Raw genomic sequence first — 26,688 nt, 5'->3', positions numbered from 1 at the left:
CCAGAGGGACCTGGACAGGCTGCAGAGCTGGGCACAAGCCAACCTCAGGAGGTTCAACAAGACCAAGGGCAGGGTCCTGCAGCTGGGTGGAGGCAACCCCAGGCACAAATGCAGGCTGGGCAGGGACTGGCTGGAAAGCAGCCCTGAGGAGAGAGCCTTGGGGGTGCTGGGGGAGGAGAAGCTCACCAGGAGCTCTCAGTGTGCACTTGCAGCCCAGAAAGCCAACCAGAGCCTGGGCTGCAGCAGGAGAAGTGTGGCCAGCAGGGCAAGGGAGGTGATTCTCCCCCTCTGCTCAGCTCTGGGGAGACCCCACCTGGAGTCCTGCCTCCAGTTCTGGAGCCCCTATGACAAGAGGGAGCTGGAGGGGCTGGAAGGTGTCCAGAGCAGGGCCAGGAGGAGGAGCAAAGGGCTGGAGCACCTCTCCTGTGAGGACAGACTGAAGGAGTTGGGGCTGTTCAGTCTGGAGAAGAGAAGGCTCCCAGGTGACCTCATTGTGGCCTTCCAGGATCTGAAGGGAGCTACAGGAAGGCTGGGGAGGGACTGCTCAGGATCTCAGGCAGTGCTAGGACTAGGGGGAATGGAATGAAGCTGGAGGTGGGGAGATTCAGGCTGGAGGGGAGGAGGAAGTTCTTCCCCATGAGAGTGGTGAAGCCCTGGAATGGGTTGTCCAGGGAGGTGGTTGAGGCCCTGTCCCTGGAGGTGTTTAAGCCCAGGCTGGATGAGGCTCTGGCCAGGCTGATCTAGTGTGGGGTGTCCCTGCCCATGGCAGGGGGGTTGGAACTGGATGATCCTTGTGGTCCCTTCCACCCCTGACTGATACTGTGATACTATGATTCCCATCACAGCCACCAGAAGGCTGACAGACTGCCCTCACAGGCCAGGAACAGCCAGCAAGGAGGCAGCACTTTGGTCAAGATCAAGCAGAACAACTTAGGAGAAACAAAGGTACTTACTCAAGGGAAACAGTAACCCTGCACAGAAGCCAGCCCCAGGGAAGAGCCCAAGTGAAACCTGGCAGTGCTGCTACTTGATGAGGTGGCTGAGCCATGGCTGGGGGGGTTGTGTCTCTCAAATGCTGTCACTTCACTCTCACTGGAGTATATGGAGCATTGAAACACTCATGCATGAAGCACAAAGGTGCACTGAAAGCAGAGCTGGGTAGAACAACAGACACCTCCTTCCCTCAACTCATCCCAGAGATGAAAGGGCAGTGGCCATGGGGGTGACACACAAAGAAATGTGAACAAGTCCTATGAGGAGCAGCTGAGGGAACTGGGGGTGTCTCCTCTGGAGGAAGCTGAGGGGAGACCTCATTGCCCTCTACAGCTCCCTGGAAGGAGGTGGGAGCCAGGTGGGGGTCAGTCTCTTCTCCCAGGCAGCAGATAGGACAAGAGGAAACAGCCTCAAGTTGGGCCAGAAGGTTGGACATTAAGAAAAATGCCTTCACTGGGAGAGCTGCCAAGCCCTGGATCAGGCTGCCCAGGGCAGTGGTGGAATCCTCACCCCTGGAGGTGTCCAAGAGAAGTGTAGATGTGGTGCTGAGGGACATGGCTCAGCAGCAGCCTTGGCAGTGCTGGGCTTCCAACATAATGATGATCTGGATGAGGGCATTGAGTCCATCAGCAGTAAATTTGCAGATGACACCAAGCTAGGGGCAGGAGTTGATCTGCTGGAGGGCAGAGAGGGACCTGCAGAGGGACCTGGACAGGCTGGACAGATGGGCAGAGGCCAAGGGCAGGAGACTGAACACATCCAAGTGCCAGGTTCTGCACATTGGCCACAACAACCCCAGGCAGTGCTACAGGCTGGGGTCAGAGTGGCTGAGAGCAGCCAGGCAGAGAGGGACCTGGGGGTGCTGGTTGATGGTAGGCTGAACATGAGCCTGCAGTGTGCCCAGGCAGCCAAGAGGGCCAAGGGCATCCTGGCCTGCATCAGGAAGAGTGTGGCCAGCAGGAGCAGGGAGCTCATTCTGCCCCTGTACACTGCACTGGTTAGGCCACACCTTGAGTTCTGTGTCCAGTTCTGGGCCCCTCAGTTTAGGAAGGAGGTTGAGTTGCTGGAAGGTGTCCAGAGAAGGGCAACAAAGCTGGGGAGGGGTCTGGAGCACAGCCCTGTGAGGAGAGGCTGAGGGAGCTGGGGTTGCTTAGCCTGGAGAAGAGGAGGCTCAGGGGAGACCTTCTTGCTCTCTCCAACTCCCTGAAGGGAGGTTGTAGCCAGGTGGGGGTTGGTCTCTTCTCCCAGGCAGCCAGCACCAGAACAAGAGGACACAGTCTCAGGCTGCACCAGGGGAGGTTTAGGTTGGATGTTAGGAAGAAGTTCTACACAGAGAGAGTGATTGCCTATTGGAATGGGCTGCCTGGGGAGGTGGTGGAGTCCCCATCCCTGGAGGTGTTCAGGAGGAGACTTGCTGGGGTGCTTGGTGCCATGGGTTAGTTGTTTAGGTGGTGTTGGATTGGTTGATGGGTTGGACTCGATCTTGAAGGTCTCTTCCAACCTGGTTTGGTTTATTCTATTCTAAAGGACTCTGTGATTCTAGAACAGCCCTGGTGAACAGCCCCAACCCTAGCAGCTTAGCTCTGCACCAACTGCACCTACTCCACCAAACAGCCCTCTGAGAGGAGGCCTTGTGCTTCCCATCTGATTGGGCAGAAGAGTTAAGATCAGTAGTGAACAGTTACCTTGAGGCTCACACTCCCCAGGCTCTTTCCTGCCTTGTTTGGGTGGTTTGGGAGCTGTGACACACTTCACTGGAGAACTTTCTGGACTTGCCTCCAAGTGTAATTGAAAGTTCTAAACAAACCAGAGAACAGTGAGTGAAAAACCTGAACAGCTTGGTGCCCCTGAGTTCCTAACCACATCATAAACTCACCCCTCCAACAGGGCAGCAGCCTTCAAAGTCCTACATTACTTCAAGCCAAGCTGATTAGCTGCTCCATGCTTGAGGCATTCATTCTGCACACAGTTCTCCAGCTGACACACAGCCTTGCACATCAGCTTCCCACAGAGCACCTTGATCCTTACCATCTTACAGTTTCATTTCCTTCTGGTGGAGAAGGCTTTCTTCTGTCTCATTGCCCTTAACACACCTTTTCAGAACAGCTTTGCAAGCTTAACTCCTCAACCAGCATCCACATGGATCTGGACAACCTCTGGCTTCAGCAGGAGGTTTTTGCCCATCAACCATTGAGTTAAGTTAACCAGAGAACTCAAGAGGGGTGGAACAGATTCAGCTTCCAGCTTGCCATCATCCCACCCCCACCAGCACACCACTCACAGATCTTTAATACATCAGAGGTGAGGTTGCCTCCACGTGAAGTCACTGAAACAAGACTTCAGAGCACGGCATCCCCAGCAGGCAGCCCAGGAGGAGAGCTCCCTCCCACCCCACAGCACAGCTCCAACTCCTTACCTCATCTGCTCTGGGCTCACAGGCAGGTTTGGTCAAATTACCCAACAAGCCATTCTCTGCACCTCTCCTGGAGGGCTGTTGCAGTTCCAGTGTCCCTGATTTCAGAGGTGCAGCTCTCTCAGGGGAAGGATCCTGCGCACAGGTCGCACTTGCGTCCTCAGAGAGTCCTGCTGCCGCCAGCTTGCCGGGTGCCTTCGAGAGCTCTGCTTCTGCAGCTGCTGGGCTGGCCTCTGACAGCTCAGGCTCCTCTTTTAACCTTAACAGCTTGAGGGCACTTGCAGGACTGCAGCCACTCTGCTTCATGCTGCTAGCTTTGAGTAACTTAATTTTGGTCCACTTGGAGTTCTTGTTTGAGGCGTTGCTCCTGCCGTTCAGCGTGCACTTGACAGGCATCCCTTTTTTGCTGGGGAAGAAGCGTTTGCATTGGGTGCTTTGAGGGGGCTCTCCCTGAGGAAGCCTTTCACCCTGCTGAGCCTGGCCCTCAGCAGGCTTTCCTTCTGCTTTGCTGGGCTCGGCAGCAGGGGAATCCTTTTTCACCTCCACCGTATCCGACTCGATCTCACCGGCGATCTCCTCGCACAGCTCCAGGATGCTGACCCTCTTGGATCTCCCGTCGCTCTCTGGCTGCTCAGCCACATTTGCCTCACCTGCAGGTGGCTCTGGGGTCTTTTTTGGCCTTGCACTGTTTCTCACGCTCTGCTGCATTTGCTGCTTCTCCTTAGTCGCTGTCTTAGGATTTGGCTGAAGCGGATCCGCTGCCACTTCCCTCGCGCCGCCAGGAGCGGGAGGTACTGAGTCCCTTTGCTCTCTCTTACCTGCCTCAGGACTGCCAGCAGGACACGATGACGCTGGAAGGCTGTGCTGGAAGCCATTGGAATTGTCACTTTTGCTCTCTGCTTTACACCTTTTCTCTTTCAGAGAGCTTCTCACCTCTGCAGCCGTTCCTTTTCTCCTTTCCTCGTTCGTATTGCTTGGCTTAGTCCTTGTGTTTTTGTGCTCAGTTTTCTCCCCAGCAGATGCAGCAGCTTTTGCTGCCACACTGTGAGAGTGCCTTTTTGCAGAGTGACTCTGTTTAACTTCCAAAGCTTTCTCCTCTGAGAGCTCTCTGCTGCGCAGGGACCTGGCGGGGGCCGGCACGCTGGCGCACGTCAGCTGCTGCAGGCGCTGCGACCTCCTGGCTGCTGGCTCCTTGGGCGCAAGCACACACTTGGACTCAGGAGCCCCCTGCACACACTTGGACTCAGGAGCTCCCTGCACACACTTTCTCTGGCACAGCTCCTTAGCTTTTGCAGACTTGGGCTGCTGCTGGGCCTTTCTGTGGAGGGCTGGCTTGCTGCTCAAGCTGAGTGCCGCTGATCTCGTGGTCATGCGCGGTCCCAGCTCAGGCTCGGGGCTGCTGTCACTGAAAGATTCCAAAGGTTATTTGGTCAGCATCTGGAAAGGAGGTTTTGTCATAAGCCTCTTCTCAGTCCTGCTAACCTCTGCCTCCTTTCCTTTTCAGACCACTAAATCTTACACCCTCAACACCTGCAGAAGAACTTTCCCTCCACTCATTCTAGAAGGCCCTCAGTTGCACCTGGTTCCTCTGCAGTGCAGTCCACCGTGCTTGCAGTGCAGGGCCAGACTGAACTACGAACCCCAGAGGAATGCCTTTTAAGGTCTCTAGCAGTGGTTAGTTGTTGACACTTCTGGCTTTCAGATAAAGCCTCAAGCTTACAGACTGTTAGCTTTATTTTTGCTTCAGAAACTCTTTTGGAGGAAGTCATTCCAAGTTCCCAGGGCAAGATCAGGCAGTGGATACCACGCTTAAGGGTGTAAGGCTCAGCTCCCCACTATTCAGTTGCATTCCTTCTCCTAGGGCTGGTGCTGCACTAGCACAATGATATGGCTTTTGTAACTGACCTGTTAGACTTGACAGAGGTTTTGAGCACAGCTTTCTCCTGCACTGCACACTGATTGGGCTTTGATTTACTCGAGACATGCCTTGCATCTGACACCTCTCTCTCCTTCTTCACCGATGACTGTTTGCAGTTCTTGTCCAGCCTGGGACGTTTTGCAGAAGGCTCTACTAGCACAGACTTCCTTTTCTGAGCTGCCATTTCTGCAAAACACAACCAGTGAGTCAGCTTTTGGAGGCTGCCAGTTGTTGCCACAGTGTCACTTAACACAACCAAAGACCTGCCCATTTTACAAAGCAAGGTAACTGGGTGTTGGGTCACCTCCATAGTAACCAAGTGACAGGATGAGAAGAAACGGCCTCAAGTTGCCCCAGGAGAGGTTTAGGTCAGACATCAGAAGAAACTTTTCTTCCCTGAAAAGGTTCTCAAAGATTGGAAAGGACTGCCCAGGAGGGCCTCTAGCCACACTCCTGATGTTATGGAAGACAATGCCAGGGACAGGGAGGAAGAACTGCCCATGGGAAGTGAAGGTCAGGTTGGTGATCACCTGAAGAACCTGAAAGTGTTCAAGTCCATGGGACCCCACGGGGTACACCCAGGGGTGCTGAGAGAACTGGCAGAGGAGGTTGCTAAACCCCTCTCTAGTCTATTCCAAAGGTCATGGCAGTCTGGGGCAGTCCCCACAGACTGGAACAGGGGAAACATCACCCATCTGCAAAAAGGGTAAGAAGGAGGAACCAGGGAACTCCAGGCCAGGCAGTCTCACCTCTGTGCCCAGAAAGATCATGGAGCAGATCCTCCTGGAGGCACTGCTGGCTCAGAAGAATAGTGAAGAGGTGATTGGGAACAGCCAGCATGGCTTCACCAAGGGCAAATCCTGCCTGACCAACCTGGTGGCCTTCTCTGAACAGGTGACAACATCAATAGCTGAGGGGAGAGCAGCTGATGTCGTTTGGCTGGGCCTGAGCAAAGCCTTCCACACTGTCCCACACCACATCCTGGTCTCCAGGCTGGTGACACATGGGTGTGATGGGTGACCACTGGATGGATAAGGAGCTGGCTTGATGGCTGCACCCACAGAGTGGCTGTCCATGGCTCCATGTCCCAGGGGAGGCCAGGGACAAGCAGAGTCCCTCAGGGATCACTCCTGGGACCAGGCTTGTTCAACATCCCTGTGGGTGCCATGGACAGTGGCACTGAGTGCACCCTCAGCAGGTTTGCTGCTGACACCAAGCTGTGTGCTGCAGCAGACAGCTGGAGGGAAGGGATCCATCCAGAGGGACCTGGACAGGCTGCAGAGCTGGGCACAAGCCAACCTCAGGAGGTTCAACAAGACCAAGGGCAGGGTCCTGCAGCTGGGTGGAGGCAACCCCAGGCACAAATGCAGGCTGGGCAGGGACTGGCTGGAAAGCAGCCCTGAGGAGAGAGCCTTGGGGGTGCTGGGGGAGGAAAAGCTCACCAGGAGCTCTCAGTGTGCACTTGCAGCCCAGAAAGCCAACCAGAGCCTGGGCTGCAGCAGGAGAAGTGTGGCCAGCAGGGCAAGGGAGGTGATTCTCCCCCTCTGCTCAGCTCTGGGGAGACCCCACCTGGAGTCCTGCCTCCAGTTCCGGAGCCCCTATGACAAGAGAGATCTGGAGGGGCTGGAAGGTGTCCAGAGCAGGGCCAGGAGGATGAGCAGAGGGCTGGAGCACCTCTGCTGTGAGGACAGACTGAAGGAGTTGGGGCTGTTCAGTCTGGAGAAGAGAAGGCTCCCAGGTGACCTCATTGTGGCCTTCCAGGCTCTGAAGGGGGCTCCAGGAAGGCTGGGGAGAGACTGCTCAGGATCTCAGGCAGTGATAGGACTAGGGGAAATGGCACGTTGAGGCCCTGTCCCTGGAGGTGTTTAAGCCCAGGCTGGATGAGGCTGTGTCCAGCCTGATCTAGTGTGGGGTGTCCCTGCCCATGGCAGGGGGGTTGGAACTGGATGATCCTTGTGGTCCCTTCCAACCCTGACTGATACTAGGATACTATGAGATGGTTGAATCCCCACCCCTGGAGGTGTTTCAAAGAGGCAGAGCTGTGGTGCTGAGGGCCATGGTTTAGCCCCAGCCTTGGTCATTAGACAGTAGTTGGACTCGATCTTAAAGGTCTTTCTCAACCAAAATGATTCCACACTCACTTTTCCTTTCAGAAGCAGACCAAGCCAGCTGGGAGCAGAAAGGGAATCATCAAAGCAATCTCAAACCAAACTACACTTGTTTTACTTACAGGTTTTTACAAGAGGCCAAAGTAACTCATCAAGGTGTGCCCAGAGCATTCCTCAGGTGTATGCTTACAAACAGGATGGTTCATGCCACCTGTGAGGAGCAGAAGAGGTTCATGCAGTAAGCATTTCAGTAACTCCCTTCTCAGACTGACTCTGGCATTCCCATCCTTTCCCATCCCTTCAAACAATGCTCAGCTTTAAAGTTTCTTTGATAATTAAGCCCAAACCACCCCAAACCTCCCAACTGACACTACAGCTTTTTATTTCCATATCCAACAGCTGTTGGCACTTTGCTGCCCTAAGCACTACCCCTTCCCCTTGGGGAAGCTGGCAGCTAAGAGCACCGTTTGAAAGGAACATCCCAGCCTTTCCTGGTGTTCCAGAAAGCAGGAGGTTGCTCTTTCAGAGACCACAAACAGTGGACCTGTTGCCAGCCCTGTGCCCACACCAACTCCTAATATATCACAGAACAGTCCAGGGAGGAAGGGATCTCCAAAGGTCATCCAGCCCAACACACACACACTCCCCTGCAGTCAGCAGGGACATCCCCAGCTAGATCAGGCTGCCCAGGGCCTCATCCAGCCTCACCTTGAATACCCCCAGGGAAGGGGCCTCAACCACCTCCCTGGGCGACCTGCTGCAGTGTTCCAGCAGCCTCCTGGTGCAGAACTTGTTCCTCACATCCAATCTAATTCTGCTCTGCTCTAGCTTGAAGCCACTGCCCCTGGTCCTGTCCCTTGCAGGCCATGTGAACATCCATTAGGTTCTGCTGAATTTTGTGGCTGCTACTACAGAACTTCACAGACAATAGCAACTGCCTGCTCCTTCTAATATGACTTAAGCTACAAATCAGGCAAAAAGCCTAGAAAGTAGCATTGTCTGCCTTGGGCAGTAGAGGATGACTTCTTCAGGAGAACCAGAATGGTGTGAACAAGGCAGAAGTTATCTGCACAAGGACCTGAAAGCTAGCAGAGGTCATCAGTAAAAGCCCTTCACAGATTTATTCACACCCAGCACAGCTGCTTCTGCCTCCTGAAACCTTTACTCAAAGAGCTTGGGCTGGAGCCACGGCACAAGCAGTGACTGCTCAGCAGAGTTCCACTGGCATCTTCTACAAGGCAGTTTCCTGGAAGACCCAGAGCTCAAAACTTCCACAGCACCTTTCTGGGTCAAGAATGATTCATTAGTTTTTGACTGAGGAAGAAGTATTTCTGTGACAGAATTGTGTTACTGCCCTGCCTCAACCCACCTGCTGGGGAGTCTGACAGATTTTAAGGTCAGACAGGACCTTTAGGTTACCAGGTGTATAGCACAGACAATTTCATTCCATCCTTCCTTCCAGCCCTGACACATGGAGTTGCAAAGAGTTTGGCAGAGCCTTACCTTCAGCCCCCTTTAACAACTCTTCATCATGGAAAAAGTGCAGTGCTGTACTGTCCCTTTTCTTTCCAGATGTTAAGCTGTCCCTCACTCCACTGCCACTCATCCTTTCTTTATGAAGGCCTTCCTAACCACACGGGGCTGACAATGCTCACATTCCAGACACCAGTGCTGCCTCCTTCCTCCTTCAAGGAAGCTGTGTGACCAGTGACTCACATTTGAGACAGCATTGAAGAGCATCTCCAGGAAAGAAAGCTCTGCACAGCCCTTTCTGTAGTGCTATTTCCATGCCTCTCCCTCAAAAGACAGTAAAATAATTTGTCTGCCTTACTTCCAGTGGCTCAGGAGCTCCAGGACACTCAGCACCTCTACAGGTTTCCACTAGTCAAAGTTATCCATCAGAGCCACAGTGCAGCCACTCGCCCCGGGAAGAGCAGCTGGAGCTGCTGCAGGATGAGGCTTCGGTCTCTTTCTCTTAGCTTGGAGCACAACACCGGCTCTCAGAAACGGGAACACAACAAACCCATCCCGACCTGCTTGAGGGGTTGTCCAGACATAAGCAGGCATCGCTGTCACTCTCAGCACGCTCAGGAAAGAACAAACAGAAGCCTTCCCTCGCCGGTATCGCCTCCCAGGACACCGACCTCAGCTCTCTGCTCCGCAAGGAGAGCTGCCTCTTTAACTGCAGTTCCCTTCCTACACCAGGACTTTGCGGAGCACAGCAAGGACTTTTTGACATTCAAGATCCGGCAGTTTCTGCCCTGAGGAAGTCGCCTCCAGTAAGAGCTTGACTACGGAGCCAAGGAGAGACACAAGAGCAAACTGCACAACAGTCAGCGGCTGCAAGAAGTGGAGGAGGGCAGACACACGCAACTCCCACACCCCCAAGCCCTGGAAGCAGGGGCAACCCCTCGGTCCCTGCCGAGACAGGGCGCTGGGGTCTCCCAGGAGCCTGCCCGCGCTTCAGCCCCCGGCTGAGCCCCCACCGCGGAGCTCCGAGCGCAAGGAGGCAGAGCGGAGGCCTCCCGGCGCGGCCCAGTGTCACCCACCCCGGCGCCCCGCCGTCACAGCCCGCTGGGAGCAGGGAGCCCCCAACTCGGCTCAGAGTTCCTCGGGCCGAGGCGAGCGCCGGCAAGGGGCAGATGGGGGCTGCGGAGGGGAGCGCCCGCCCGCTCCCGCCTCGGCCGCGGGGACAGCGGCGGCGGCGGGCAGGCCCGGGCCCGGGCGCGGCGGGCAAGGCAGGCCCCAGGAGCAGATGCCGGCCTCTCGGCCCCGGAACGGAGCGGGCGGCACCGCTCCGCGCCAGGACGGGCTGCGGCCACGCAGCGGGGCCGCGGAAAGCTGCCGGGGGCCGCCGGCACCGCAGCCGGGCTGGGGGAAACTTCCTGGTCCCCCACTCCGGGTGAGAAGCGGCCGCTTACCTCGGCGCGAGTGTCAGCGACGTGCCGGCTGCACCGGCCGCCCTCCTGCCCGGCTCGCCAGCTGCAGGGAGGGGGAGGAGAGAAGAGGAGGAGGGGGCGGAGTGGAGCCGCGCCGCGGAGCAGGGCGGGCCGGGGCGCAGCGCGGGGAGCGGGGGCGCGCCGCGGGCTGTGGCGTCCAGGCCCCCTCTACCTCTGCCCCTGAGAGGCGGCGACGAGCGCAGCCCCAGCGCCGCTCACATCCGGGCCGCGGGCAGCCCCGCCCCGCCCCGCCCCGCCCCGCCCCGCCGGCCCCACCGCCCCCGGCCCAAGCCGAGGCCGGGGCACTTCCGCGGGGGAAGGCGCCGCGCATGCGCGCTGCGGCCTGTGCCAGGCGCGGGCTGGCCGGGCGCTGCCTGCCGCGGCGGCCGCGACCCCAGCGCTGCTCAGCTGCCCCCCAGGGGCTGGCGGGGGGGTGCCGCCGCCTCCCGGTGCCGGCGGTGCGCTGGGCCCCGCGGCCTCACCGGCTCGGGTGCCGAGCGCCGCGCTCTGCCTTCCCTTAGGCTCCTCGCCTGCCAGAGCGGGGGGCGCAGGCGGCCCCGGTGCTGCCCGGCCCGCGGTGTGCCAGGGCCGGCTCCGGCCCGGCGCTCGGAGCGCGGCAGCAGGGCTGGCGGCGGTCGGGCAGCGGTGCTCGCTCAGCCCTCTCCGGGTGCTTGTGGAGCGCTGCTCACGGACGGGTTCGGTGCTGTCCTGGATGTGCTCTGGGCACTGCTCTGAGGGTGCAGAGGCACCTCCCGGGGCACTGCCCCCCGGCCCAGCTGCGGGCGGCAGCAGGCGGTGCAGCTCCGTGCCGCTCGGTGCTGCCCCGGTGCTGGTCTGAGTCCCGGAGCCCGCGGGGGGGCAGCCGGAGCCCGCGGGGGCAGCCGGAGCCTGCGGGGGCAGCCGGAGCCCGCGGGGGGCAGCCGGGTGCTGTGCGGAGCCTGCGGGGGGCAGCCGGAGCCTGCGGGGGGCAGCCGGGTGCTGTGCGGAGCCCGCGGGGGGCAGCCGGGTGCTGTGCGGAGCCCGCGGGGGGCAGCCGGGTGCTGTGCGGAGCCCGCGGGGGCAGCCGGAGCCCGCGGGGGCAGCCGGAGCCCGCGGGGGGCAGCCGGGTGCTGTGCGGAGCCCGCGGGGGGCAGCCGGGTGCTGTGCGGAGCCTGCCGCTGGCTCCGGAGCAGCGGGCGCACACAGCCCCTTCCCGTCCGGTGGAGTTTCCTTCCCCAGGCTGAGCAGCAGCCCTGCAGGTGCCGGCTAGCTCATCTCCACGCTGTGTCTCACGGCCTGCCTGGTTGCACACCCGTGGACTCGTGGGTTTTTCCCTCTGTCGGGGACATTCCAGTCCTTGCTACACTGGGTAGTGGATTTCAGCCTCACCTAACCTTACCTTGTGGCTTTATTGCCTCACGATGTTTGCATGTCTGAGCCTACATCTGCGCTGGCAAGAGGAGCTCTGAGGGGACTGGAGCTCCAGAGCAGGGACAAGCCAGCCCAGCCCAGCCCAGGTCTAGTCCTGTGCCTGCAGCGACTGCTGGGCTTGGAGCATGCTGGCTGTGTGCTGGGGGTGCCTCTGCCAGCTTTGCTTCCTTCCAAAGTAATCGGTTGTGTGCACTCCACGACCCAGTATGAGAAGTGGGAGCAATCAGAAGGCTTCCTTCAGAAGTGCACTGCTGCTCCTAACTGGAATGCTGATGTAGAACTACCTCATGTACCTGCTGCACTCCATCCATGTTGCTGCACTGGGGCTGACCTCAAGCCAACCCCACCTGAACTTCATGGAGGATGTGTGTGAGGGGCTCACCTGGAAGCAGCTTTGCAGTTTGTTTCTCCTATGAGGATGTTTTGCTTCCTGTCAGACAGAGCCTCAGCTGCCTGTAACTTTACACAGTGATGTGTGTTCCATCACTGCTTAGCAACAGGAGAACAGCACAGAATCATAGAATGGTTTTGGTTGGAAAAGTTCTTTAAGGTCATCCACTCCAACCATCAACCCAACCCCACCATGGCCACAAGTGCCATGGACCCAAGTGCCATGGCCACAGCTTTCTGGAACACCTCCAGGGATGGGGACTCCACCACCTCCCTGGGCAGCCTCTGCCAGTCCCTGGTCACTCTCACAGCAAACAAATATTTCCTCATCTCCAACCTAAGCCTCCCCTGGCACAATTCCAGGACAATTCCTCTCCTATCACCTGAGCCTAGGGAGCAGAGCCCAATCCCTACCTCACTGCAGCCTCCTCTCAGGGAGCTGCAGAGAGCAATGAGGTCTCCCCTCAGTCTCCTCCACACTCAACACCCCCAGCTCCCTCAGCTGCTCCTCCCCAGCCCTCTTCTCCAGACCCTTCCCCACCTTGGTTGCCCTTCTCTGGCCGTGCTCCAGCCTCTCAATGTCCTTCTTGGAGCGAGGGACTCAAAATCAAACCCAGGACTCAAGCTGTGGCCTTCCCAGTGCTGAGCACAGGGCTGGGATCCCTGCACTGCTCCCTCCGACCACAGCAGTGCTGATGCAGGCCAGGATGAGTGCAAGCTCTGTGCCCCTGGTAGCATCTAGATGCCAGCATTTAGTAAGTGTCTGATCCTTCACTAGGTGGAAGAAATTGTCCTTCTCACTGTCTTTACAGGCAGTCCTTGACTTGCCCTTGGACCAGCTGCAGAAGTGCAGATCTTAGCTGCATCATCTGGGCCTTTGGAAGCACCACTGAGGCAAAAACTCGAAGGGAAAGCCAAGGATATAAAAGCCTGGGGGCTGCTCCAGCCTCTCAATGTCCTTTCTGCAGTGAGGGGCCCAGAACTGAAGCCAGCACTCAAGCTGTGGCCTCACCAACACTGAATACAGGAGGACAGTCCCTGCCCTGCTCCTGCTGGCCATACCATTGCTGGTCCAGGCCAGGCTGCTGGTGGCCTCCTTGGCCACCTGGGCACACTGCTGGCTCATGTTCAGCTGGCTGTCAGCCAGCACCCCCAGGTGCTTTTCTGCCAGGCAACTTTGCAGCCACTCTGCCCCAAGCCTGGAGCGTTCCTGGGGTTGTTGTGACCCAGGTGCTGGAGCCAGGCTTGGCTTTGTTAACACATGAGGAACCTTGGTCCTGGCCAACCTCTCAATGACTGACAGAGGGTAGAAGAAAAGTTTCAGTGGCAGCATGTGGCAGGGTTTCTCCTAGAGGCTCCTCCTTCCCAGATCCCTGGGTACACTGTGCTGACCCAGCAGAGACCATGGAGGTATTTTAGCACCTGGAAGACGCAGCACAGATGTTCTGCAAAGAGTCTTTTCTTAAGTTCTGAAGTACATGAGCAGTGGTGACTTTGATTGTTACAGTGAACTTCTTAGGCCTTTCTAAAGCTCTCCCTGGCAGTGATTTCTGTGGCTGTCACATTTGTGGGACTAATTGCTGTTAATTGCAGTGAAGCTGCTGAGTAGCATCAACAGCTTTTCATACAGATCAAATTACCTGGAGAGAGTTTGTGCTGCCCAGAAGGTGTTTTGTAGGATGAGAGGCAGTGGTTTGAACTGAGAGCAGAGCAGATTGAGATTGGATGTGAGGGACAAGTTCTGCATCCATGAGGGTGGTGGAACTGGAACAGATTGCCTAGGGAGGTGGTTGAGGCTCCACCCCTGGAGATATCCAAGGTGAGGCTGGGCAGGGCTCTGGGCAGCCTGATCTGGTGGAGGATGTCCCTGCTGAGTGCAGGGGGTTGGACTGGATGAGCTGTGGAGGTCTGTTGGTATTCAGTGATTCTATGACTCTCTATTAACTGTCTTCCTTGTTAGGTTCTCTTCCTGGACACAACTGAATGCAAGCATGGTTTGTCTTAGACAAATGGAAGCTTTCAGCAGCTGCAATTTTTGGAAGAGCTGATAGGAGGAAATGTTATTGACTGGCAGCAGCTCCTCTGCAGTGTGTGATGATCTGCTGAGTGCAGCACAGAGGTGTTCAGCATCCTGCAATGATGTGGGCTGAAGGGACCTTGAAGATCACTTAATGCCAGCCCCCTGCCACGGGCAGGGACCCCTCCTGCTAGCCCAGCTTGCTCAAGGGCCCAGCCAGCCTGGCTTGCAACACCTCCAGGCTTCCACAACTTCTCTGGGCAGCATGTTCCAGTGCCTCACCCCCTTCATGGGGAAGAATTTTATCCCAGTATCTAACTGGAATTGACATTACCTCTGTCCTGTCCTTGACTCGGTGTGGCCCTGGGCAGCCTGCTCCTGTTGGAGGTGTCCCTGCTCAGAATAGAATAGACCAGACCAGACCAGACCAGGTTGGAAGAGACCTTCAAGATCATCGAGTCCAACCTACCATCCAACACCACCTAATCAACTAACCTATGGCACCAAGCACCCTATCAAGTCTCCTCCTGAACACCTCCAGGGATGGTGACTCCACCACCTCCCTGGGCAGCCCATTCCAATGGGCAATCACTCTCTCTGTGTAGAACTTCTTCCTCACCTCCAGCCTGAACCTCCTCTGGCACAGCCTGAGACTGTGTCCTCTTGTGCTGGGTGCCTGGGAGAAGAGACCAACCCCCACCTGGCTCCAACCTCCCTTCAGGGAGTTGGAGGGAGCAAGAAGATCTCCCCTGAGCCTCCTCTTCTCCAGGCTAAGCAACCCCAGCTCCCTCAGCCTCTCCTCACAGGGCTGTGCTCCAGACCCCTCCCCAGCTTTGTTGCCCTTCTCTGGACACCTTCCAGCATCTCAACCTCCTTCCTAAACTGAGGGGCCCAGAACTGGAGACAGGACTCAAGGTGTGGCCTAACCAGTGCAGTGTACAGGAGCAGAATGACCTCCCTGCTCCTGCTGGAACCCTACAGGGGGTTGGACAAGATGACTTTTGAAGGTTCCTTCCAACCTGGTGCAATCTGTGCATCTGTGAATCTCTCACTCCCTGTCTTTGTCCAAAGTCCCTCCCCAGCTTTCCTGCAGCCCTCCTCAAATACTGGAAAGCTGCTCTAAGGTCTTCTCAGAGCCTTCTCCTGGCTGAGCAATCCCAACTCTCTCAGCCTGTCTTCATGGAAGTGGTGCTCCAGCCCTCAGGTCATCCTCATGGCCTCATCTGGACCTGCTCTCACAGTTCCATGTCCTTTGCTGGGGGCTCCAGAGCTGGTCCCAGCACTGCAGGGAGGGTCTCAGCAGAGCAGAGCAGAGTGGCAGAATCCCCTCCCTGACCCTGCTGCCCTGGCTGCTGGGGATCAGCCCAGGACACTGCTGGGTGCCAGCCTGTGTGGTCTCCTGCTTTCCTACAAAAACCTGATGAAGGAGACTTTCCAGATGAAGCTGAGCTGCCTCCAAGCCTCCTGGAGGGTACTGGATCCTGTTGTCAGTGGTGCTGTGCACTTAGCCTGATGTTTTCCTGTCCCTCCTCCGGAGGAACTGGAGCAAGTGTAGCTGCCTTTCCTGACATGCTCCAGGGAGCAGTCAGCTGCGGTGCCGCAGGGAAGTGGTCAGGCAGGATTCGACGTCAAATCCCGACACTTGGGAGAAGTCCCTTGGTGGGAAGGAAGAGCAGGAGTGAATTCCCAGGCTTGCACAGGGGGTGGCAGCCTTCGGAGGCGCTGGAGCAGCTCCGCAGGAGCTGACTCCTCTCAGCTGTGGCAGGTATGGACAGGAGGGCTTGAGCATGGATTTGCTGTGGAACTAGGGACCTGGGAATGGAGGAGGAACTGCATCACATGCATGGAGTATGTGGATAGGGCAGACTGACTTGGTGCCAAGGTCTAATCACTTGGTGCCATGGTCTAATCACTTGGTGCCGTGGTCTAGTCACTTGGTGCCATGGTCTAGTCACGGCGTCTGTGTTGATAGGTTGGACTCGATGATCCTCAAGGTCCTTTCCAACCTGAGTTATACTGTGAGACTGTGATACTGTGAGACTGTGATACTGAATCCCACAAGCATTTTACATTAACTGAGCCTCGTTTAGTGCTGCTGTGACACTGCTGGAGTGCCTCTGGGCTGCAGGAAGGGCAGCAGTAACTCAGCCGATGCCTGGCTCACCCCACCGGCTGCAGAGTGCTCAGCCTACAGCTTGTGGGGATGCAGTGCCCCTGTGTCAGAGCTGACTCACTCAGCAGGAGAAGCCTCCCACCCTAGTTTCCTCCCTTTCCCAACTCCTTCCCTCACACCACCCTCCATCTAGCACCTGAGGCACCCCAGCAGGCAAGCAAAGTGAACTTACTGAGCTAGCAAAACATGGACCCAGGGGAAACACTTGGTCATACTCAGCTGGGGCCAGAAAGGCTGAGGCCAACATCACTGGAGTCAGGGAGATGGGAAGAGGCGGGAGGGCTGGAGGAGCAAGGCTCCCAGTTGACACAAAAGAGCAGGTAACAGGCAGCTGCTTGTGAACATGCAGCCTTGGGGTGGGCTGCATGGTTACAGCACTGAGCTCCTGGTCCCAGGCTCAGTCACAGCAGTCCTGCAAGCACACCAATTCTGGAGGCCCAGCTGACATCCTCCCACCCTGCCCTGCTCTTCATCAGGCAGCTCTTCCGAGCAGGGAACCTGCGACTGACATCAAGAGGCAGTAACTGCTGAAACCCTGTGCTGACATCAACCCTGCATCACCCCTGGGGCAGCACAGAATGCCTCAGGTAGCTCAGGCCACACCTGAGGCTGCTCTAAACCAGAGCCTCAGTGTGAAATACACACCAGGGGTTAGCTGCTCTTCAGTCACAGGAACAGATTCTCCTGGGTGAAACTGAGGATGTTCAGTTTCTCTGTTTTTCAGGAGTGGATGCAATGATTCCTCTAAGTCTTGGTCTTTATGGTCTGGTGCTGACAGCTGAGGTCACAGATGGCTCATGGGTGGCTGAAGGCCTCACAGATAGGAGCAGTACTTTGCACTGCCTCCAGGAGCACACCAAGAGGAGGAGGATGTTCTGGAGCACGTGCAGATTGTGTCCTGTTTTGAGCAGGGAGATTGGACTGGACTAGGTCCCCTCCAACCTCAGCTACTCTCTGATTCTGCATGAGGAAGAAAGTTCAACAGATGTCTGCAAGCTCTGTGACATGTCATTGCCATTGTACTCTGTCCTTGCACCAATGAGTCCACTGATCACTCACAATTTTCTCCCACCTCCAAGATCTTCTGGGCTTGGAGTTAAACCTCCCTGGCTAGGAGTTCCACCTTCATAGCGTGCAATTCCACCTCCATATATTTGAGTTGCACCTCCCTGGCTTGGAGTTGCACCTCCCTGGCTGGGTGGACACTGAGAGTGCATGAAAAGCCCAATCCAGACCCTCTGAGTTTGCACTGTTTTGAGTAAGGGTCACCTTCTCCACTTTGGCTCTCTGGTGAGACTCTGCACAAGGACCTTACACAGCAATAAGATTGATGGCACCTCTGGGGAGCTTGTCAGCCCCCTGCAAGGACTGAGGCGAGTGTCTGCTTTGCATCTTTCGGGAAATCTGACTGGGAAAAGCTTGAAGCTGCCCACAGTAAAATGTGATGGTGGCCACTTTGCACACAGTGCTTTGGCAAAGCATCTTGTGGATATAGACTCCAGCACAGGAGGCTCCACCTCAACATGAGGAGGAAATTCTTGACTGTGAGGGTCCGAGAGCCCTGGAGCAGGCTGCCCAGAGGGGTTGTGGAGTCTCCTTCTCTGGAGCCTTTCCAGCCCCATCTGGATGTGTTCCTGTGTGACCTGTGCTGGATTCTATGGTGCTGCTCTGGCTGGGGGGTTGGACTGGAAGATCTCCAGAGGTCCCTTCCAACCCCTAACATCCTGTCAGCTGTCATCTTCCCAAAGGGGGTGTAAGGAAAACCACTTTCCACTGGGGACAACCCCACACTCCCCCCAAACTTTATAGCTTTAGAGAGGAATGTCTGTAGGGGACTGTTGGCCCTAAGTGAAAGAAGACAGTGCCAAGGGGCAGCAGCTCTGCCATTAACCACGTTACTTTTATTGGAACAGGAAGGTCTGTTTTAAATGTCAGTGGTTTTACCTTTATTAAACACTGGGTGCTGCCCCCAGACAGCTTTACAAGTACAATGCTCAATACACTGTTTATTGCTCCTTGGGTGTGGATCAACATAAAACCTGGGAATGAATGCAAGAACAAGTAAGGCACCCGACTGACAGACTGCTCCCATGGCCTGCAGCTACATGCTCAGCATTCTGCTTTGCTTTCACAACTGCTCATCCCCACAACCAGGGGAAAAAAAACCACATCAGACTTTGTCATCTGGGCAAGGGACAGTGAGAAGCCAGAACCTGAAAGCCCTTTCTGATTGACTACCTGACAGAAGCTCTCCTGTGCCATGCCCCAATTTCTGTTTCTGAAGTGGTTTTGTTCTTCCTTTGCTGTTCCTAGGAAATGCCTTGCAGGAGGACTGCCCAGGTGCTGCCTGAGCCTGAAGTCCTGACTTGCTGTTTTGTCCACACTTCCTTGTGCTGACCCTGCTCAAAAGGGAAGAATAAAACTGCAGAGGCACATTTGCTGCCTCCTCCTGTGTGCCCGGGCCCAAAGCAGCGCTCAGCACAAGGTGGAAGCTCCACAGAAGCTGCTGAAATGCCTTTAGGATTTAATAAGCTCTCTCTGAGGCCTTCCCAACCCTTTCAGAACACTTTCTGTCCAAATGGCCTCTTCCCTCCGTGCTCAGCTTTGCTCTTCTGCAGGGCTGAGGACAGCAGCAGGGCAGAGGACAACAGCAGGGCTGAGGACAGCAGCAGGGCCTCGGCCAGCCCTAGGGCAACCAGCAGGGCAGAAATCACTTTGCAAAGGCTGCAGTGAGTGACAAGCTCTTGCTGCAGTGCTGACAAATGATCAGGCAGAGGGACGAGGCTCCCACCTCCAACCCAGCTCTCTTTGAGCAGCTGGCTACATTCTCTTCAGAAATGAGCTGCAACAACAGCAGAGACAAAGGGCTGGATCCCTTTTTCTTTTCCTTTAATGTGAAGCAGATGATATCAGCATTCCCTGCTGGCCCAGTGCTTATTCTTGACAGCTGAAACACTCTGGCAGGATAATATGAACACAGGAGGGAGAATCCTCAGGCTGCAGAGTGTGTCACACTACACCCAGCTGGGGAATGCAAGATGCCTGTTAATGACAGAGGTGTTACAGTACCGGTTAAGATGAACCTGTTGGTTACATGTAAACACTAGAAATCAGCTGTTTGAAACCCCACCACCTAAGACAAGGATGACACTGGCAGAGTTGAAAACCCAACAGCTAGCCCTAACTAGGAATACTCTTGGAGCAGAACAGCAAAAGCAGGTTTCAGGCTAATGCTCTGGAAAAGCCATGCTGACATTTGGACTTCTTTTAAGAACCAGGTCTCCCCTCCCTGTGCTCCTTGCTTCTCTTGTCGCCATCGCCCCAGGTGTTCACCCCCTCAGGGGTGGGCCAACTCCCACTGCCTAGGTGTGCCAAGAGAATCTATTGCTATTGCTGAGTGCTGCCATTCCAGCAGTAAAAGCCATCTACATTAAGTCTCCTACATGTGCACTGCTTGAATCTACAAGGCTGAGGACTTAGCATCTGTCTGCTTGTTGCTTTTGGTTAGGTGCAGCTCGATGGGTGCAGGATGCTCTTTCACTTAAGGTCATTCTTAGTAAGGCATATTAAAAATAAATACAAAAGTGACAACAGAATCTTTTAGTCCCTTGCTACAAAATCTTAGGCAAAAAATATTTTTGCATGTAGTAATGGACTTCATCCATTTGCTGGCTTACAGGAGTTAAAATCTCTGCATTAAGCTGAACTGCCCCTGTCAGAACGTGCCCCCCGGGCTAGAGTAGTGGTCCAAAGCTACATGCTAAAGATTTTGTTCCCATGCTCAAACACAGCCTGCACAAACTGCTTGAAGACTCTGTCCATGTAAGTGCACTTCCTGGGCCAGATCCCTTCCAGGAACCCAATGTGGCCTCCACAGGACGTCAGCACCAGAGCCACGTTGGCGTTTTGTTTGGCAGCTTCCACCGGGATGGCTGAAAAGGAGAGGGGAAAGGTGTGAGTCCTCCTGCTCCTCTGAGACAGCAGCCACTGGAGAGCTGCTCCTCAGTGTGTCTCATATTATGGATGATGAAATGTGCACAACAGTATCACACACTTCACTGCCTGGGAAAGAACAACCTCATGGAGGAGAGGAGAGGAGAGGTTCGGAGAGGAGAGGTTCGGAGAGGAGAGGTTCGGAGAGGTTCGGAGAGGAGAGGAGAGGAGAGGAGAGGAGAGGAGAGGGAGAGGGGAGGGGAGGAGAGGAGAGGGGAGGGGAGGGGAGGGGAGGGGAGGGGAGGGGAGGGGAGGGGAGGGGAGGGGAGGGGAGGGGAGAGGAGGAGGGGAGGGGAGGGGAGGGGAGGGGAGGGGAGGGGAGGGGAGAGGAGAGGGGAGGGGAGGGGAGGGGAGGGGAGGGGAGGGGAGACCTTCAAGGTCATCAAGTCTAACCTACCATCCAACACCACCTAAACAACTAACCCATGGCACCAAGCACCCCATCAAGTCTCCTCCTGAACACCTTCAGTGATGGTGACTCCACCACCTCCCTGGGCAGCACATCCCAATGGGCAATCACTCTCTCTGTGTAGAACTTCTTCCTCACCTCCAGCCTAAACCTCCCCTGGCACAGCTTGAGACTGTGTCCTCTTGTTCTGGTGCTGCTTGCCTGGGAGAAGAGACCAACCCCCACCTGGCTTCAACCTCCCTTCAGGGAGTTGTAAAAAGCAAGAAGGTCTCCCCTGAGCCTCCTCTTCTCCAGGCTAAGCAACCCCAGCTCCCTCAGCCTCTCCTCACAGGGCTGTGCTCCAGACCCCTCCCCAGCTTTCTTGCCCTTCTCTGGACACCTTCCAGCATCTCAACATCTTTCCTAACCTGAGGAGCCCAAAACTGGACACAGGACTCAAGGTGTGGCCTCAGCAGTGCTGAGCACAGGGGGAGAATAGATTGGGGACTGACCTGTTGGAGAGCAGTGAAGGGGAAAGGGACCTGGGGGTCCTGGTGGATGGGAGGATGACCATGAGCCAGCAGCAGTGTGCTCTGGTGGCCAAGAAGGCCAAGGGCAGCCTGGGCTGGATTAGAAGGTCAGCAGGTCAGAGAGGTTCTCCTCCCCCTCTACCCTGCCCTGCTGAAGCCACATCTGGAATCTTGTGTCCAGTTCTGGGCCTCTCAGGTCAAGAAGGACCTCAGGGAACTGCTTGAGAGAGTCCAGCACAGAGCCACAGAGATGCTGCAGGCAGTGGAAGATCTTCCCCCTGAGGAGAGCCTGAGGGAGCTGAGGGCTCTGGAGCTTGGAGAGGAGGAGCCTGAGGGTGAGCTCCTTGCTGTTGCTAAAGCTGTGCAGGGTGATGCCCAGAGGCTGGAGCCAGGCTCTGCTGGGGGATGCCCAATGCCAGCACAAGGGGCAGTGGTGGAAGCTGAGGCAGAGGAAGTGCCATGGGAACAGGAGGAAGGATTTTTCCCCTGTGAGAGTGACAGAGCCCTGGAGCAGGCTGCCCAGGGGGGCTGTGGAGTCTCCCTCTCTGGAGGTATTCAAACCCCACCTGGATGTGTTCCTGTGTGGCCTGCCCTGGGTGATGCTGCTCTGGCAGGGGTTGGACTGGATGAACTTTGGAGGTCCCTTCTGCAGGGCATTCCAGACACAAACCCTTTACTGTCACAGTAAGATTCATTCTGCATTTGGATACCAGCATTTAGTAAGTGTCTGATCCTTCACTAGGTGGAAGAAATTGTCCTTCTCACTGCCTTTACAGGCAGTCCTTGACTTGCCCTTGGACCAGCTGCAGAAGTGCAGATCCTAGCTGCATCATCTGGGCCTCTGGAAGCACCACTGAGGCAAAAACTCGAAGGGGAAGCCAAGGATGTAAAAGCCTGGGGGCTGCCAGCCTGGGTGGGGAAGAGCCCAGCTGCCATCAAGAGATGCAGACCACAATGTGCTGTTTCTTGCCATCCAGCACAGGCATCATCTCCACCACCCAGACCCAGCAGGTGTCCATCTGGAGCTCTGGCTGTGTCCATCTGCCCAGCAGGCTCTGACCTGGCTTCCCCTGGAGCAGTGTTCAAGGACAGTGGCCACGAGTCCTGGCAGCCTCTGGCACCTGCATGGGAGCTTGCCCACTTCTCTGTACCCAGCCCCCTACACTTCTCTTCCCTTTGGTGGCACACTGACCATGTTCAACAGGATCCCAGTAGGGAAGTGGGGACCAAACTCAAGGCTGAGCTCCCCACTCCTGCTTTAGGCACTGAATCTTGCTTTAGGCACTGAATCTTGCTTTCCACAGCCACTCTGCAGCTGTCTCCCTGGTGACTGAGGGGACTGAAGGATAGGCTTAAAGGCAAGGGTATGGGGAAGGGTGAGACAGGCCTGAGCTCCAGGAATCAGGGAGAACCTGAGAGCTCCATGGATCTGAATGGATCCAGGATCAGTTGCCCCTGGCTTGAGCACACTTCTTCTGTGGTTGAGATGGTGCAGAAACACACCAGTCAGTCCCTGCCGCAGCATGCCAAGGTGTGGAAGAAACTGCTGCTAAGAAACTGCTCAGCTGGGGCTGTGGAAGGGAGAGGACAAGGAATGTCTCCTCTGCTGGGGAAGCCCTCACAAAGCTCACTGTGACCTCTGCCCAGCTGTCATTCTGAGGTTGCCAGGGCAGTGACACCTCTCAGATCTGTTTGCTGGTGGCTAATTATTGATTCCCAGACTGAGTGGCAACACTGCAGCGGGTGCCACGTGCTGCCTGCCCCCACACAGCTACAGCAGCTCCCTCCTAGGCTGTTGGTTATCTTCTGTAGCAGGAGAGGTGTGAGCTACACACAGGTCTACACAAACATCATCTTCCCCACCCTGAGGGTGTCTCTCCCTGTTCTCACTAACATGAGTCTGCACACAATGCTGCCCTTGCCACCAGCTGCAGCGCTGTGCTGAGTGTGCAGGCAGTCATCTGCTTCCCTCTGCAGTCAGGACTTTGTGCAGGTGCCAAGCCTGACCTGCTGCTGCCTCTCTGCTCTTAGCTCCCCTGTGGAGCACAGGAGAGCCTGTCCTTGGCACAGTTGGCCTTGGTACAGTCAACACTTGTATGGTTCCTCCCCAGCAGAGTTTCTTGCTCTGCAGCTTCTCAGGAGGGCCCTGAATGTGTTGTGTCGCTCTCCAGTGCCAAAATGCAAATGCTGCCTGGCAGGGGTGGCAGTGCTCTGCTGCTCTGCTGCTCTGCTCAGGGCTGTTTCCAGGGACTCTCACAACACAACACATTGCACAAGAGAGCAGAGCTAACCCTGTAGTGCAGGGGGCTGGTGGATGGAGCAGGGGGGGTGATGCACTGCAGGATACAGGATGGTGTGCCACAGGCTGCTCCTGTTCATTGTTGTCCACATGTAACCTTGGACTTGTGTTTCTGTTGACCAAACTCTGCACTGCTGCCTGGCCAGCAGGCACAGGCCTGCTCCTGTGCACTCACCTCATTCCAAAGCATTTGTTGCATGCTCTTTGCAAACAGTGTTTTGCAGGGAGGAGCAAAGGAAAGCATCCATTGAGCATCAGCTTCAACAAGTCACTGCTGGCAGACTTCCTGCCCCATTGTTGGGTTCTCTTCTCCCTGCTCTTCACACTCTTACCCTAAGTGTTAGCCCCCTAGCCCTTCCCTGCCCAGCTGGTCCCTCCAGACAACTTCACCCAGCTGTGCTCTTTACATAATAGGATGGAAAATAACAGAAATGGTCCAGAGGCTTCAATATAAAGTCCAGCTGGGCTCCAGCCATGCACTCCTTTGGCTCAGTGACTCAGGAGGGAGCTGCCATGGTACCCAGTGTCAAGGGCAGGCTTTGACCTTGGGCTCAAGGCAGTTAGCTAAGTGTTAGGGGAGTGAACTGCAGCCTGATACACTGCTTAAAGTCACTGTGGAGAAGAAGGCCACTTCAGGTGGAAAGTGAAACGTGCCACTGACCATGAAGGCTGCCACTCCATCTGCCTGATTTACTGCTCACACTCACAGGGGAGGGCTGCCTTGGCTCTGCCAGCTCTTTCCCAAAGCAGTGGCTCATGTCCATCAGTGAGAGCAAGAGAGGCAGCCTGCAGCCTTTGTTTCCATTAGTGTGGGCCAAGATGAGGATTGCATTCCAGAACCTGCCTACAGATCAATCAGCTGCCAAGCTCTGAGAGCAAAGGGCACCAAAGGGCTGCTTAAGAGGAGGTGACCAGGGAGGAAGTGGCCACAGCAGCCACACTGCTTCAGGGAAGTGTCTCTTTAGGTCCATGCTGTGCAGTAACTAAGCTGACTGGGGTTTGCATTCCCTAAGCTCTGCTGTAGGAAGCTGGATGTGGCTGGCTTTAGAAAGGATGTTTAACCACAAAGGAATTCTGGAGCAGCCTTCTCCCTAAGGAGTTCTGGAACAGCCTTCTCCCTAATGACTTCTCCAGGCCTGTTTCCCAGCTGCTGGAAACTACAGCTCTCTGCAACAGAGGTGAGGAGGAGCCTAGAGGCTGGTAGGTATTGCTGGGAGAGATGAAGCCTGAGATGACAGAACCAGTCCCCAAAGCTGGCAAAAGGCTGGGGTCTGGTTGAGAAGCAGTTCTGTGGCTTTGGATCCATGGTACAGTTTTGAGTGGGAACTGCCTCTGGTTGCCAGAGCCTTGCACATGTCCACACAGAACAACCCAGCCACTTGCCAGCACACAGCCACCTCCCAGACTAGCACCAGCCCATCATGTGTGCTAACATGAAGCAGCTGCACCAGTGTGGAGATGAATGAACTGCAGTGACAGCAGCAAGCAGCTGCTCACCAGGGAGCCCTGTGCCTGCTGCCAGCACGAGGGTCACACTGAGGGTGCAAGGCACAGAGAGGAGCAGCCCAGGGCAGGCAGACAGAACAGAGCCATGCTGTTAGCTGCCAATCAGCTCATCCTGGCCCTCTCTCAGGTAAGCTTTGTCACCAGGGGGACAAGGGTTGATGGCCAGCAGCATTACTCTGTGAACAGGGAATAAATTACTGCTCACCACCCAAACACCTGCCTGGAGAAAGGCTGCTGAGGGTCAGAGTTAGAGCACAGACATTACAACCAGCTCTGACACCTCTTGTTTCAAGTGCCTCATGGTGTTCTACCTCACCTGCCCTGCACTGCAGGGCTTTTAGGGCATCTGAGGAGAGAGGAGAAAGTTCTTCACTGAGAGAGTCATTGGCCACTGGAATGTGCTGCCCAGGGAGGTGGTGGAGTCATCATCCCTGGAGGTGTTCAAGAGGGGACTGGATGTGGCACTTGGTGACACGGTTTAGTAGTCATGAGGTTTGTGGTGACAGGTTGGACTGGATGATCTTTGAGGTCTCTTCCAACCTTATTGGTTCTGTGATGGGTTTGATGCTTAATCTCAGACAAGAGACCTCTCCTGTACTCCACTGTTCACCAAGAGTGAGGTTTCTCATAAAAACCAGCTTCAAGGGAGGAAACATCTGCCACAGCTGCACTCTAGGGGACTCAGATCTTTTGGCTAGTCAAACTACACAGCCATGGAAGTCCTGAGGCTGGAAGACACCCCTTGAGAATCTCTGGTCAAACTTCCCTGCTCAACCTAGATGCCCAGCCAAGAGTGCATCCAAGCAGGTTTTGAGTCTCTCCATAGATAGAGAACCCCCCCCAGGCTCTCCATGCCAGTGCCTGACCACTCTCACAACAAAAAGCTCTTTTGTGTTCAGATTGAATTTTGTAGCTGGCTCTTGAGAGCTGGAGGTTGTGTTCCACAATGGAGCATGTCCAGGGAAGGGCAACAAGGCTGGGGAGGGGTCTGGAGCACAGCCCTGTGAGGAGAGGCTGAGGGAGCTGGGGTTGCTTAGCCTGGAGGAGAGGAGACTCAGGGGAGACCTTCTTGCTCTCTCCAACTCCCTGAAGGGAGGTTGTAGCCAGGTGGGGGTTGGGCTCTTCTGCCAGGCAAGCAGCACCAGAACAAGAGGACACAGTCTCAAGCTGTGCCAGGGGAAGTTTAGGCTGGAGGTGAGGAGAAAGTTCTTCCCAGAGAGAGTTGTTGGCCATTGGGATGTGCTGCCCAGGGAGGTGGTGGAGTCCCCATCCCTGGAGGTGTTCAAGAGGGGATTGGATGTGGCACTTGGTGCCATGGTTTAGTCATGAGGTCTGTGGTGCCAGGTTGGACTTGGTGATCTTTGAGGTCTCTTCCAACCTTATTGGTTCTATGATAGGTTCTTCACATAGATTGTCCACTGGGATGTTCTGCCCAGGGAGGTGGTGGAGTCCCCCATCCCTGGAGGTGTTTAAGGAGGCACTGGTGCTGAGGCACTTGGTGCCATGGTTGAGTTGATTAGATGGGGCTGGACTCAGTGATCTCAAAGGTCTTTTCCAACCTGGTTAATTCTATTCCAATTAAGAGACAAGGGGATGGAGTATCTGCAGTAG

General features: G+C 55.9%; 2 protein-coding genes across 3 annotated transcripts in view; both read right to left on the bottom strand.

Moving 5' to 3' along the window:
• The window catches only part of ESCO1 (establishment of sister chromatid cohesion N-acetyltransferase 1), a 42,841-nt gene extending 32,259 nt beyond the window's left edge, over positions 1 to 10,582 (bottom strand). The window contains exons 1-5 of one of the 2 annotated variants that reach the window (XR_010990733.1): positions 10,354 to 10,582; positions 7,555 to 7,643; positions 5,312 to 5,510; positions 3,410 to 4,811; positions 2,679 to 2,790 (exon numbers count right to left, since the gene is read on the bottom strand). Coding sequence is in view for 1 of the 2 variants with exons in the window: in XM_068165497.1 (XP_068021598.1) it covers positions 2,679 to 2,790; positions 3,410 to 4,811; positions 5,312 to 5,508 (1,711 nt within the window). In the remaining variant the exon portion in view is untranslated. The remainder of the gene's footprint in view (positions 1 to 2,678; positions 2,791 to 3,409; positions 4,812 to 5,311; positions 5,511 to 7,554; positions 7,644 to 10,353) is intronic. The other variant, XM_068165497.1, reaches the window with a different exon arrangement.
• Positions 10,583 to 18,242: 7,660 nt separating this feature from the next.
• ABHD3 (abhydrolase domain containing 3, phospholipase) overlaps positions 18,243 to 26,688 on the bottom strand; it is a 37,679-nt gene continuing 29,233 nt past the window's right edge. Inside the window, exon 9 of the mRNA XM_068165502.1 lies at positions 18,243 to 20,293. Coding sequence (XP_068021603.1) covers positions 20,115 to 20,293 — 179 coding nt within the window. The 3' untranslated portion in view covers positions 18,243 to 20,114. The remainder of the gene's footprint in view (positions 20,294 to 26,688) is intronic.

The sequence above is a fragment of the Melanerpes formicivorus genome, unplaced genomic scaffold (genome assembly GCF_026170545.1).
Source record: "Melanerpes formicivorus ecotype bairdi unplaced genomic scaffold, bMelFor1.0.p_v2 SCAF_89, whole genome shotgun sequence".
Lineage (NCBI taxonomy): Eukaryota > Metazoa > Chordata > Aves > Piciformes > Picidae > Melanerpes > Melanerpes formicivorus.
The sequence above is the reverse complement of the archived record's forward strand: the minus strand, read 5'-3'. Positions and strand labels throughout refer to the sequence as shown.